General features: G+C 34.0%; 1 protein-coding gene across 1 annotated transcript in view; it reads right to left on the reverse strand.

The window, feature by feature from the left end:
- Positions 1–397: 397 nt before the first annotated feature.
- Positions 398–14,482, reverse strand: part of LOC149575044 (C3HC zinc finger-like protein) — a 69,322-nt gene continuing 55,237 nt past the window's right edge. The window contains exons 5-7 of the mRNA XM_089814909.1: positions 11,181–12,654; positions 1,058–1,287; positions 398–842 (exon numbers count right to left, since the gene is read on the reverse strand). Of these exons, the coding sequence (XP_089671035.1) occupies positions 753–842; positions 1,058–1,287; positions 11,181–12,654 (1,794 nt within the window). The 3' untranslated portion in view covers positions 398–752. The remainder of the gene's footprint in view (positions 843–1,057; positions 1,288–11,180; positions 12,655–14,482) is intronic.

Here is a 14,482-nt window from a genome sequence, read left to right on the forward strand (position 1 = left end):
TTCTTACCAGATACACTAACAACAAATTTTTTTGCCTTGAAATCATAAGATCACCCATTAAAGATATCACCCAACATGGCAAAACTTTAAACACTTTTTGCTTTAAGTGTACCCTTCCGTTCAACAAACTTGGTATCAAATAAACAAAGATAATTGGTTTGATTTGTCCAACATAAGTTACACAACCCTATAGAGACTCACAATATGTTTTGTAAGAAAGGGCCCCTGCATGCTCTGGAAGTAAGTTTCAGACCTTGTTGATATCTACAAAACATCTTAAATCATTTAACAGAAAAAAATCACTACCCATTCAAGATAAGAGAGTTGATCATCCAACAAGTAATTTTTTTTTGGCAAGTTTTATATCCTGTGTAACCATCCATTTGACGAATGCAAATTTTGAATATGCCAGCCCAAATAAGCTAGAGAATTGAATGATTCATTGAACATGATGATCGGTAATGTGAACTTGTTGGGAAGATATCAGAAGGAATACCAATGCAGATATAGAACACAAAATAAAAAGAATAAGATATGAAATGGTTCAATCAGTAGTTCTGCCTATATCTCCAGCCAAAATAAATTGACATAATAGAGATAGTCAAAATCTTCTCCATACTGACATCAAACAGTCTCTCCAGAAGGTTATATACAAAGGTCACAAACAACCATATTGCATTTACAGTAACATATATCTCACGCAGTAATACCACATCTGAATGATTTCATCAACAAGCATTCTGAGGTAACTTTTAGCTGTCATTTGTACCATGGACATGACGGTGTTTGGTCTTCTTCGAAGGAGTTTCAAAGAAATGGCGAACTGAAGCCACAGGATTGACCTGAAAGTGAATAATGTTCATTTTCAATTTCTACAGTCCATTGGCAATTATGAACTCACATATTAGAAGAGTAGGAAAAAGAACAATACCTTGGCGAAAAAGATACATAGTACCCTTGGGCAAGATAGTCAATCCATTAAATGTTAAAAAAAAAAACAGTATGACCACTATCAGTATCATTCTTTATGAAAATTCAATGTTGGCTAGTGGCATACCTTGTATCTAGATGAGGTTGATTCTGATTCTCTCAGGGAAGCGGATGCCAGTTCTTGTGCATTGCATTGATCCAGTGCATCAATCGTAAGCTGCCATCCACACAGTCCTGTGTTTTGGTCACTGCCAAGAGTGCCACCTATAACATGGACCCAGGGGCAGAAATGCCGATGTTGTCTAATGGAATCAAACTCCATTCGCTTTCCCCGAGGACTATCTTCTGTACCTATTCCTGAAAAAGTGCCATTTAATATGAAATGTCAAGTATTCCAATGTACAAGATGGATTAAAAACTATAACATGTCTTATTATACAGTGAAATCTATTTTTCCCTGAATTTGTCTTTAGTCCATTTATAATCTTATGTCATATTAAATTGGCATAACTTCAATTTGTATTTAATCTTTTTTCCACTCTTCAATTATTCCATTTACCTTTATTTGTGTGGAACTCTAGGCAAAAGATAAGTAGGAGATAATTTCCACAGCAAGTCAAATCGTGATATTGCTATCAGGATTTAGCTGTGTAGTTGAGTCTATGAGTTTGACTCAAAAACTACACAGTTAAATCCTGATAGCAATATCACAATCTAGGCGAAAGGTCCAGTCCAGCATACGATTATTTGTTTGCAATCATTAACTTAAGTTGGTCACTATGCAAATTGATCATGATATTTAATCAGGATATATCAACAAGGCACTAAAGCATGTTGCTGCATTAAAGATAAATAGCATTGTCTGGCACCGCAAAACGCAACTAATATAATCAAAGTATCATCAATTTGGCATACAAGACAAACTATAGTAAAAGATTGGAAACTTGTAATTTTAAATGATTAATGCAAATGTCAAGATGGATAAGCGAGCATTGTTACAATTTGTTTTGCTTACTTGGTCCTTAACTGCTAATAAGCATTTTAACAAGAAGCTGCAGTTATAATCTCTACAGAACAGTCAGCACATTCTACCATCCCTAACTTGGGCAGCTGCCCAGTCTGATTTCATGGACAGAGGGCAAGGTCCTCGATGTATATGTTGACAGACCTACTATTGCAAAAATCTTACATGAACCCATGACCCATTTAAGGTTGCACATGGAGAAGATTCAGTGCAGTTATTCTCCATGCAGTTGATACTTGCATCGCCTTAGGCCCAAGCTTCATATGAAAAAGTCATGCACTTTCCATATTTCAAGAATTGATCCTGAATAATGTCAGTTGTGAGCAGCAAATGCAAGATTGAACTTGGGTGATGATAGATATGTCCAGCTATCTATCTATCTATCTATCTCCTTATATAATATCATTGCCTTTCATAAAAAAAAATTAATCTTTTCAAGAGCCCCCAAATTTTCCACTCAAGCTGATCCTTTCTTAAAACATTCAGTAACGCAACAAATATTATTGGAACACGGGTTCTGACAGCTATGATTGTTGAACCCTTGGTATTTGGTCTTTGATTGTTGTCATTGATGTCAATAATGAGCATATGATATGGTTAACATAATGAGCATATGGTATGGCTAACATCATGTAATTATCTTATTTAATGTCCTTCAATATTGTTCAAAACATATTCAAGACAAATACTTAAGTGTTATACAGTTAACACTTAATGTTCACATTGCTTTTGAAAACAGATATAAAAAAACAGTTTTGGTCTATTAAAAAGTCGACAAGCTTTTTTATCAGATAGACCCCAACTATCATACCTTTTTAGAAAGAACTCGGAGTTAGCTAAAATGGGTCTTTGTTAGTTTTTGCATAACACGTGTGAAAAGAGAAAAAGTCTGTTTATCAAAAACAGGTACCAAATTGTTATGACAGTTTTGACAGTTTTGAGCAGTTTGGGGTATGTAACTGCCTCCAAAATTTTGACTTTCTTGGTTTATAAGTAGAGGATACATTCCTTTAAAACATCCAACAAGTGGTTTTGATAGAAGTTGCAGAATTGATGTGGAATTCCTTGTTGACCGAACAGTTTGCAGGCAGATTTTTAACAGCAAAGAAGAAGGTAATGCTTTATGTTTCTATTTTCATATTTGTGATTTGATTTTTATTGAAGAAGTTTATCAGAGGTAGAAGAAAGGTTATATATTGCTCCTTCATTCATTCATATCAGTATTTGATCAGATCTTTTAATGGAAAAAGAAAATATATTTGGATATTGGATGTTTTGAAGGGAATAGAAGTATATCCTGCATTGTGTTTTCAACAAGAAGTTGAAACTAGTGATTCATGATTTGTATTGTAATAGAGATAATCCTCTAATTTTCTATCTCACTTGTTCATTTTTGAAGTTGGTGCTTCTTGTATTCACGAAGTTGGTGCTTCAGGTGTAATGGATTGGTGTTCTTTGAAATTGGTGTTTCTAAAACAGGGTGTTGGTGCTTCCCAGAGTTGTAACTCTAAAAGATTTGCCCAAGCGGTCAATAAAGTTACAGATTCAAAGTGGTTTTTTACCCTAAGGGGTTTTCCACGTTAAAATATTGTGTCACATTGTTATTCATTAACTATCTTGCTCGTGTGTTAAATTTTTATAACCTATAATTGTTTCAAGTTTTTAAAAGTATTTTAAACCACTGATTCACCCCACCCAACCACCTCTCTCAGTGGTGTTTGTATTCCAACAAGTGGTATCAGAGCAAGGTTCCCTATATCAAATTTAACAACTTTGGGTAGATTTTGGTTTAGTGGAATACTTATCTTTTATGGCTCAAGATAGTTCTTCAAAAGTTCCTATATTTGATGGATCAAATTATGCTTTTTGGGAAGTATGATGCAAACATATTTGTTATCTATTAATGTTGATGTTTGGGCTTCAGTTGTTAATGGTTATAAAGTTCCTAATACTTTGCCTACAGATCCTGATGAAAAGAGGAAGTATGAAACTAATATGAAAGCTAAATTTGCTATACTTTAATAGTTTATCTAAAAATGTTTTTGTTAAGGTAATGCATTGCACTTCTTCTAAAGAAGTATGGGACAAACTGAAAAACACATATCATGGTAATGAAGTTAAAGAAGCCAAGATACAACATTTGAAATCAAAATTTGAAGACCTTAAGATGGGTAATGATGAAAAGGTAGAAGACTATCTCCTTAAGATAGATGAAACTGTAAATGGCATAAGAGGACTTGGTGAAAAAAATGGTGATATTGATGTTGTAAAGAAAGTTTTGAGATCTCTTCCTGATAAATTTGATTCTAAGATATGTTCTATAGAAGAAACTAGAGATATTAACAAGTATACAATGGAAGATATTCATGGAGCACTTGTAGCTTATGAAATGAGAAAGTTTGGCAAACAGGAATCCACAAGCAAAGAAGCAGCATTCAAGGTGGAAAAGAAAGTGAAGCAAGTCTCTTTAGAATCAAAAGATCTTGATGTTCTTGAAGCGCATTTATCAAAAAAATTAAATAAAGGAGCAGGTAAATACAAAGGTAAACTTCCTTTCAAATGCTTTAATTGTGGTAAAATAGGACACTTTGCATCTAAATGTCCTTATAATAGTCACGATGAAGTAGATGATGAGAAAGAGAAATCAAGTAAAAAAAGAAATTCTATAACAAAAAGAAGTTCATTAAGAAGAAGAGTTTGATTGCTGATGTATCAGATAGTGACTCTAGTAGTTTTGAGTGTGATGAAAATGAAGTTTCATTCATGGCTATAGAAACTACTTGTCAAGAATCAAATAGTGATGATGATGTTGAACTTGTTGAGGCTGATTTAGAATGTGAATTTCTTTATGCACTTAAAAAGATCAAGGAACTTAAAAGAAAAAGAGAATTTTGAAAAAAAAACTAAGGACTTAAATCAACAAGTTATCGAATTGAAATTACAAGTTGAGGAACAAAAGAGAATTGTCTTTGTCACTAAGGAAGAGTTAAGTTCTAAAGATCGGAAATGTACAAGGTTAATGAATGAAGTAGTATCATATAGAAGAAAGTTAGAAAAAATATGAGAACACTAAAAAATATGAGAACACTACTTTGGATGATATGCTAAGGAAACAAAGAAGAACTGATGATCTAACAGGAATTGGTTTTGAACTTGAACAATGTTCTAGTGACAAGAAAGATAAATCTTTATTCGAGATATTTAAATCTGAAAGTAAGGATACAAATCAGAATGCTACTACATCAAATGCAGGTAAAAATGCAAATTTTAATCAGATTTCTAATGATAAAAATTAGGTTACATCAAGCACTTCATTCATGGGTAAAAGATACTTAACCAAGTTCACTTCTTTCTTTGATAGGTATTGCTTCATGTGTCATCAATATGGACATAGAATAAGTAATTGTAGATACATGTCAAGAAGGTATCCAAAGTTTCATTTTGGTTATTCCTTTCCTAAAATGAATAGTCTAAGATGTTACAAATTCAATCTCTTTGGTCATGTTATGAGTAATTGCAATACTAAGTCAATTTAAAATGATCAATCTTATGCTAGTCTACAAGTTGATAAAAAAATTTGATACTAAAATGACTAAGATATGGAGGCCTAAGATTAATAAGTCTATGTTTGTTCAAATGGCTCTACATTCTGAAGAAAAAGACTTTTGGATAATTGATAGTGGTTGTTCTAAACACATGACAAGAGATAGAACGAAGTTTGACAAATTGATTAACTACAAAGGTGGCAATGTTAGTTTTGGTGATGATTCTTCAAGGCAAATTAAAGGTTTAGATTCTTTGATGCTTAGTGACAAAATGTCCATTCATGATGTGTATTATGTTGATAGATTAAAGTACAATCTTCTAAGTGTTAGTCAAATTTGTGATCATGGACATGAAGTTGTTTTTGATGACCATGGCTGCCAAATCAAATTAAAATCTGAACAATTGGTTGCATCAGGTAAAAGATCTAAAGGGAATGTGTACAATTTAAAAGATATCACAAATACTAACAATCATGAAGATGTTTGTCTTATGGGACAGGTGAATGAAAGTTGGTTATGACACAAAAGGCTTGGGCACTTGAATTTTGACAACTTGGTAAAAGTAAGTAAGCATCAGAAAGTAAGAGGTATGCCATATATAAGTAAGCTAGAGAATGTTATTTGTGAAGGGTGTAAACATGGTAAACAAACAAAGGCATTTTTTCCTTCAAAAGAATATTTTGCTTCTAAACCATTGCAATTAGTACATACTGATTTATGTGGTCCTACAAAGACAATGTCATTAAATTGTGAAAAGTATTTCATGCTTTTTATAGATGATTATACAAGAATGACATGGGTAACATTCTTAAAGCATATATCAAAGGCATTTAACAAGTTCAAGATTTTCAGAAAAATGGTTGAAAATGAATCAGACATGAAGATTAAATGCTTACGATCAGATAATCTGTTGAGTTTACTTCAGATGAATTTGTTGATTATTGTAAAAACCATGGCATCAAAAGACAATATGCAGCATCCAAGACCCCTCAACAAAATGGAGTTGTTGAGAGAAAGAACCAAACAGTGAAAGAAATGGCAAGGACTATGTTAGATGAATCTAAAGTACCAAACAGGTATTGGAAAGAAGCAGTTCAAACAGCAGTATATATTTTAAACAGGGCACAACTAAGAGTAAAAACTAAGTACACTACTTATGAGTTATGGTATGGGCATCCTGCATCTGTTAAGCATTTTAGAATTTTTGGAAGTAGATGCTTCATTAAGAATTCTGATGATAAAATAGGAAGCTTTGATTCAAGATGTGATGAAGAAATCTTTTTAGGATACTCTTCTCAAAGTAAAGCTTACAAATGTGTTAATAAAAGGTTGAATAAACTTGTTGAAACTATACATGTGAAAGTGGATGAAGTAGTGTAGGATAAAAAGGAAATGCAAGATAAAAAGGAAATAAAAATGGATAATACTTTCCTACAAGACAGTGATAAAGACTTGAAGGAAGTAGATAATAAAGTTGTTGAAGCTGAAGAAGAGATAAAAGATCAAATAGAAACACCAAAACCCACAAGTACAAAGGCTATAGGAACAAGATTGAAGAAGTATCATCCTCAAGAACAGATTATAGGGGATAAACATGCAAGTATTCAAACGAGAACAAGAACTACATCTAGTGAATGTGCTAATCTCTGTTTGTTATCTCAAATTGAACCTAAATCATATAAAGAAGCTAGTGTGGATGAGTTTTGGGTTAATGCTATGAAAGAAGAACTATGTCAAATTGAAAAAAATAGAACTTGGGAATTAGTGCCTAGACCTAAAGATAAAAATGTAATAGGTGCTAAATGGGTCATTAGAGATAAACTTGATGAAAATGGAAAGATATCAAGGAACAAGGCTAGATTGGTTTGTAAGGGTTATGCACAAATAGAAGGTGTGGACTTTGATGAAACTTTTGCACCAATGGCTAGAATTGAAGCAATAAGAATCTCTCTTGCATATTCAACTTTCAAGGGCTTTAAAATATACCAAATGGATGTTAAAACGACATTTCTTAATGGTTATCTGGATGAAGAGGTTTATATGGATCAACCTGAAGGATTTGAGAACAAAGACTATCCTAATCATGCCTACAGGTTAAGAAAGGCTCTTTATGGTTTGAAACAAGCTTCAAGGGCTTGGTATTCTAGGTTGGATTAGTATCTTATCAAAAATGGCTTCAGAAGAGGTGGTGCTGATAGCAATTTGTACATATATGGTACATGCAATGATGTTCTCATTGTTCTTATTTATGTTGATGATATAGTATTTGGATCCAATTATGATGCTTTAAGTCAAGGTTTTTCAAAGCTTATGCAATCTGAATTTGAAATGTCCATGCTTGGGGAACTATCCTATTTTCTTGGGTTGCAAATTTCTCAGTTGGAAAATGGTATATTCTTATCCCAAACTATGTATGCAAAAGAAATGTTAAAGAAATTTCAAATGGAAGATTGTAAGCCTATGGAAACACCAATGATAACAGGATGTAAACTTACTAAAAATAATTAATCTCTTGATGTTGATCAAACTACTTATAGATCTATGATTGGTAGTTTACTATATCTCACAGCTTCAAGGCCTGATATCATGCATGTTGTATGTTTGGTTGCAAGATTTCAATCTTCACCTAAAGAATCTCATGTTATAGTAGTTAAAAGAATTTTCAAATATATTCAGGGTACTTTGGATTATGGGATTTGGTATCGTAAACATCATGATTTCAGATTTGTTGCTTACATTGACTCAGATTGGGTAGGTTGTCTAGATGAAAGAAAAAGTACTTCAGGAGCAACATTTTTCTTGGGTAACAGGCTAGTGTGTTGGCATAGTAAAAAGCAAGAATCTACTACACTTTCTACTGCAGAGGCTGAATATATAGCCGCATGTTCTTGTTGTCAATAGGTTCTTTGGATGGTTCAAACTTGATCAGCTATGAAAGTAATAGTGTCTAAACCAGTTCCTATCTATTGTGATAATCAAAGTGCAATCAGTATTTCTAAGAATCCAGTCATGCATTCACGCACCAAGCACATTGATGTTCGTTATCATTTCATAAGGGAACATGTTAATGTTCACATAGTTTTTGAAAACGGATCTAAAAAAATAGTTTTGGTCTATTAGAAAGTTGACAAGCTTTTTTATCAGATAGACCCCAACTATCATACCTTTTTAGAAAGGTCTCAGAGTTAGCTAAAATGGGTCTTTGTTAATTTTTGTATAACACGTGTGGAAAGAGAAAAAGTCTGTATATTAGAAATAGGTACCAAATTGTTATGACAGTTTTGACAGTTTTGAGCAGTTTTGGTCTAATGGAAGTTTGGGGTATGTAACTGCCTCCAAAATTTCGACTTTCTTGGTTTATAAGTAGAAGATACATTACTCTAAAACATCCAACAAGTGGTTTTGATAGAAGTTGCAGAATTGGTGTGGAAATCCTTGTATACCGAACAGTTTGCAGGCAGATTTTTAACAGCAAAGAAGAGGGTAATGCTTTATGTTTCTATTTTCATATTTGTGATTTGATTTTTATTGAAGAAATTTATCAAAGGTACAAGAAGGGTTATATATTGCTACTTCATTCATTTGTATCAGTATTTGATCAGATCGTTTAATGGAAAAAGAAAATATATTTTGATATTGGATGTTTTGAGGAGAATAGAAGTATATCCTGCATTGTGTTTTCAACAAGAAGTTGAAACTAGCGATTCATGATTTGTGTTGTAATAGAGATGATCCTCTAATTTTATATCTCACTTGTTCATTTTTGAAGTTGGTGCTTCTTGTATTCATGAAGTTGGTGCTTCAGGTGTAAGGGATTGGTGTTCCTTGAAATTGGTGTTTCTAAAATAGGATGTTGGTGCTTCCCAGAGTTGTAGCTCTAAAAGATTTGCCCAAGAGGCCAATAAAGTTTCAGATTCAAAGTGATTTTTTACCCTAAGGGGTTTTCCACGTTAAAATATTGTCACTTTGTTATTCATTAACTATCTTTCTCGTGTTAAATTTTTATAACTTGTAATTGTTTCAAATTTTTAAAAGTATTTTAAACCACTGAATTCCCTCTCGCACCCACCCCCCCCCCCCCCAGTGGTGTTTGTAAATTTCTGACAACTCTTGGGAACAATCTGAACACTCCTGATTTCACACAACAATAATGAGGTCTTGTGCTCCACCTATTGAATGTGTCTGAGGGTGCAGAGGTTTCCCATTTTTTCAACTACTGAATCTAAATATGGTGCTTGAATTCTGCAACCGTATTATACTTTTCTCGTAATTGATTTAAAGGCTGAAAATTTTAGTAATAAAATTTGGATCTTAACCTCTATAAAACAGTGGGATGGCCTCTATATTTCCACGAATCATGAACCAACAGGATTATATCCTGCTACGAGTCTAAAAAAACCTGATAAGAAAATGTGAAATCAAAGCTCCAGTAACTGTCAAAACGTATCTCCCAACTCTTATTGGGGCTATTGAATCCACACCAATTGGCTCTCTGAGATGCAATTTTAGTCATTAAATCTGAAAAATTGGGGCTCTAAAACTTGAAAAACATGGCTACCTTTACACAGAACAAATGCTTGTGCATATTTTATTATAAAATGCCTTTTGAATCCCACTGGTGTTCATTTCTTGACATAAACACAGTTTCATCATCTCCTTTCTCCTTTTATAGCCTATAAAGAACATCTTCTAAATCTTCCCCAACAAGTTAAACATGCAAAGAAAACTCTTCTAATAACTGTTAAGAATATTAACCTATAACCTACAGGTTTGATGCTACAGACCGTAATTCTTCTTCTCAGTATAATATATCTCTAAATTAGCATTTTATATATAACTCTAAGGGCTGGCGACTTCTCAGGAAACAAGAGCATAATGTTTAACTAAACTAATAAATAGTTAGTTAAGTGTTGTTAGTTATGTCTTCCATGAATCGCCGAATAGGAAGGAGTTTGATTAGTGCTTATTTAGGAAGGGTTATGTCCCTTTAAGGGACATACCCTTTAGGAAGGATATATTAGTAGGTTGTAGGCAGATTAAAGGACAAACAGTTGCATCAGTCTGCTCCTCTAAGTATTTACATTCTGCGATTTATATCTGAGATACTCCCTTACAATAAAAGGTTAAATATTCAGTATTGGATCTGCATCATAATAAGCACTAACTTCATCAATACTCAGAATTTTAGAAGACTATTCTCAGCAAATAAGACTGGATTAAAAGTCTGATTCAGAGACAAGGATTAAGCAGAAACTTTACAATAACATGAACTCTTAAATTGAAAAAAACAAAGAACTCAAATGTAAGACATAACCTCCAATATCACAAAAGTAAAACTGGCAAATCCAGATTCTAAAAGGCAAAAAAAGCATCTAGAATGCAAATATCATTTTTTCAAATTTAAATTTTAAAATTAAAACACCACATCGCCGAAAATCTTGCTTATGAAGAATATCAGAACTACTTAATTAGCCTTAAACTTACATCATTCTAAATACTAATAGAAGGTCAATTGAACTAACAAATATTTTGATTTCATTATTAATTTGCAAATTACAGAAGCTTATAAAACAATTTTCAAGAAAAAATGAAGACAGAAAACTCTTAAATTCAATCTTCTTTCAATCATCACCATATGCTTATACCATTCATTAATTTTTATTCTAGAAATATTGAATTACCTGAGTTGGAAATGACTATATCGTCAATCTTTGCGCAGTTGTGGGGTCCAGGCATCACAAAATTAGATTTCTCCTGCTTTTCACCTACCTCTGTAGGTTCATACACTTCAGATCTCTCACCTCCAACTTGGTACTCCATGCCTATACGATTAGCTAAAGAGTCTTTGCTTGAGGTAATGTCTGCCAGAGCTTGATCTACTAGTAAAGCATGTTGACTGTCTTCACAAATACTGACATTGTGTGGTTTGTCTCCCCTGGAAGCAATCTCACTTCCTTGTACACTTCTTGCAGTTTCCACCAGAACTTCAGATTCAGCTGCTCTACTCTCAGCTCTATTCACCGAAATATCATTTCCACAAACTTCACCATGAGCATCAATCTGAGTAGCATTAACACTCATGCCCACACTGGTACCACCTATTCTACCTGTACTTGCAATATTTGTTCCCGTGCCTTCCTCAATGCCTTCATCACTCTTGTACGAATAGTGAGGAATATTATCAACACTATCTGTAGAATTTTCCTTCCTGTCATGGTAACATGTATCAACTGCATTTACAGACGAAAATCCATGGTATTCACTGCTGCCAAGTTCCTGAACACACCTTTGACCAATGATGGCTCCATCACGCTTTCGTTTGTTTCTAGTGTTGCCATCTGTATCATTGACTCTTTCAGATCTCTTTCCTTCTATTCTCTTACGCTTTGATGATCCTGCAATGTCAATTCTTTCTCTGTCAATATTTATGCTTTCTGTAATGTCTCTTACGCTGTTCACAGAGTTACCATGTTGTTTTGTAACTTTTATTTTTCCCTGAGCCTTGTGTGATTCAGTGGATGTAACCCTCTCACCAACTTCACTGCCAGAAGGAAAGCCAGCTTTAAACTGTGTAACAGAAGGCAAGGGAAGCAGTGAACTGCTCTTTTGTTTAGTTGGTGGAAGGCCCCCAGCTATTGTGAGACTCAAATCTAAAACTCGTTCATCTGAGGCATTCTTCTGACAGTTGCTAGTCATACCTTCACCGATATCATCCTGGTATTCTTTGCCTTTGCCTTCACTGGTAGAAATTCCACCAATGCAACTAGCTGCACTTAAACCACATATTCCAGTCTCATTCTGTTTTTCGCAAAAGTTTTGTGCTTCAACAGAGCCATATGTAAACTGCAAAGGCCGATAAATTGTAGAGAAAGCCCACATTCCCACACTAGCTCCACAAAGAGAACAATCAAAAACAACTGAAGCTGGGTCAGGCACTTCCTGAAAGCCGGGAGATTTGGTTTTTGGTGATTCTCCCACCTCATTTGCTCGAGACCTGGAACGAAGAAGAACACTAGGACTATGAGCATGAGACAGGAGTGGAGATGCTTCTCCAGGGTTTGCATCTTTGACAAACTCACTCGAGTAATCCTCACAATCAACAAAGTAAGGAAGCACCCTTGGCTCCCAACCACAGAGACTGATAATCCTTTGAGCCTGTGGAAATTATTCTGTTAGTTTTTACTATTAAGAAACAACACAATGGTTGATAACTTGATATAGATTACAATTTATAGTTATTGAGCAAGGTAAATTTTATTGAAAAAACAAATATCACTTCCTGTTATTCTAGAAATTTAAAGAACATAGTCTATGTTCTGTTGATGAATAATGCAGAGCAGTACATAACTCTAAAATACATTACATTAAGAGCCATGGGCCATAAGGAGCATAACTAAGGCATTATGTATATATAAAATCATAAAATACCTCATCTCAAGTGATAATCTGTCTTCTTTCAAAATGTGCAATTCTAAAATAGTCAATCATACATAATCTTTCATATGAATTCAACTCCACCTCTCTTCAATTCATCCCCATAATTTGATTCACATTACTACTGTGTATGTCATATTGTTCCATCCATAGTTACACTGCCTTGGGGAACAAGGGGACAAGTTTCCGAGGGACTTGGAGGGGGTTGTGTATACTATACATATAGTACTTAAAATGCTAGTTATGAAAAGATGTATTGCAATATAAGATATAAAGATGTAAAAGAGTAAATACTTGAACATTGGATTGAATTGGAACATCGAACATAAATAGTCAAATCGGTAAATAATCAACACCAAGACATCCCCCATCCTCGGCGGAGGTGGCAGAATCTGGTGGTGCCGCTGGGGGACGAGGAACAGAGTCCCCAAGTCCCCGGTGCATCCAAGTCTCTGGGACGTGGGGCAAAAAGAGGGGGGATGCGTCCCCGTGTTACTATGGTTCCATCATATTTACTCTGATTTGATTCACTTTGCCACTATGTATAATGTATATCCCATAATATAGCCTGCCCCATATCTACTTGTCATCTGCAAAAGTTGAAACCCATAAGCCCAAAACAAAATATTTTCATCCAAGCATTATTACCACAATGAATTGAAATATTTGCAATGAAAATTTTGGAACTCAGTTGGCTTGATTTTAAGTCAATCTGCATGCACCATATTTCGTTAGTGCTGATTCACAATAAACTCTCTCACAGGCATTAATCATTCACTACAAATTCACTGCATTTAGGTGATGCTCAAGTGTGCTTAACCATATAATTTGCCCATAACCAAGATCACTTAACCATTAATGCTCATGAGAGATTGGCTGCCGTGAAGTTTGAACCACTACTCAATAAATGTGGGTCAATGCTTAAACCAAAACAGCCAAATCCCAAAATCATATCACAAAACAAAATGTTAGTTTACATAATAAACAAGTCAAGCCAAGCATTCATCTTAAGCTATATGTGCGAAGTATTCTTAAATTAGATAATGGAAAATAGCATTGAAGACCATCTTTGAGTTGACAACACAATTGAAGATGCTGTTTGGACAAGATAATAAGGCCTTGCATAGAAGGGATTTAGATGGGCACAAATTGGACTGTAAAGTGTACAAAGATATTCCTGGAAAAAGACTATGCTGGGGTTTGAAGCCATGTTTTGTTGAAGACAGCATGACAATGAAATGTTTCCCATACCTAGAGTACAAGAAATGATTCAGAAAGTGAACACAGAAATGAAACTGAACAACTCTACAATGGAAATATGATTTCAACCATAAATTAGATTTTACTATTTTATCCAATGCATTATCAAATTGAGATTGCAAGAAAATAGATGGGTAACTCGAAAACATTTGGAACAGAAGAATTGAACACTCATAATGTTTACATGAAGAAACCTTTTCAAGAAAAAACTCCACCAAGAAGAATGACCAAAATTTATATTATCTTCAAAACAGAGATTATATATATTCCTTCATTCTCCTCTATCTTC

The sequence above is a fragment of the Cupressus sempervirens genome, chromosome 2 (assembly GCF_028749045.1).
Source record: "Cupressus sempervirens isolate cs-2001-9-10 chromosome 2, ASM2874904v1, whole genome shotgun sequence".
Taxonomy (NCBI): Eukaryota; Viridiplantae; Streptophyta; class Pinopsida; order Cupressales; family Cupressaceae; genus Cupressus; species Cupressus sempervirens.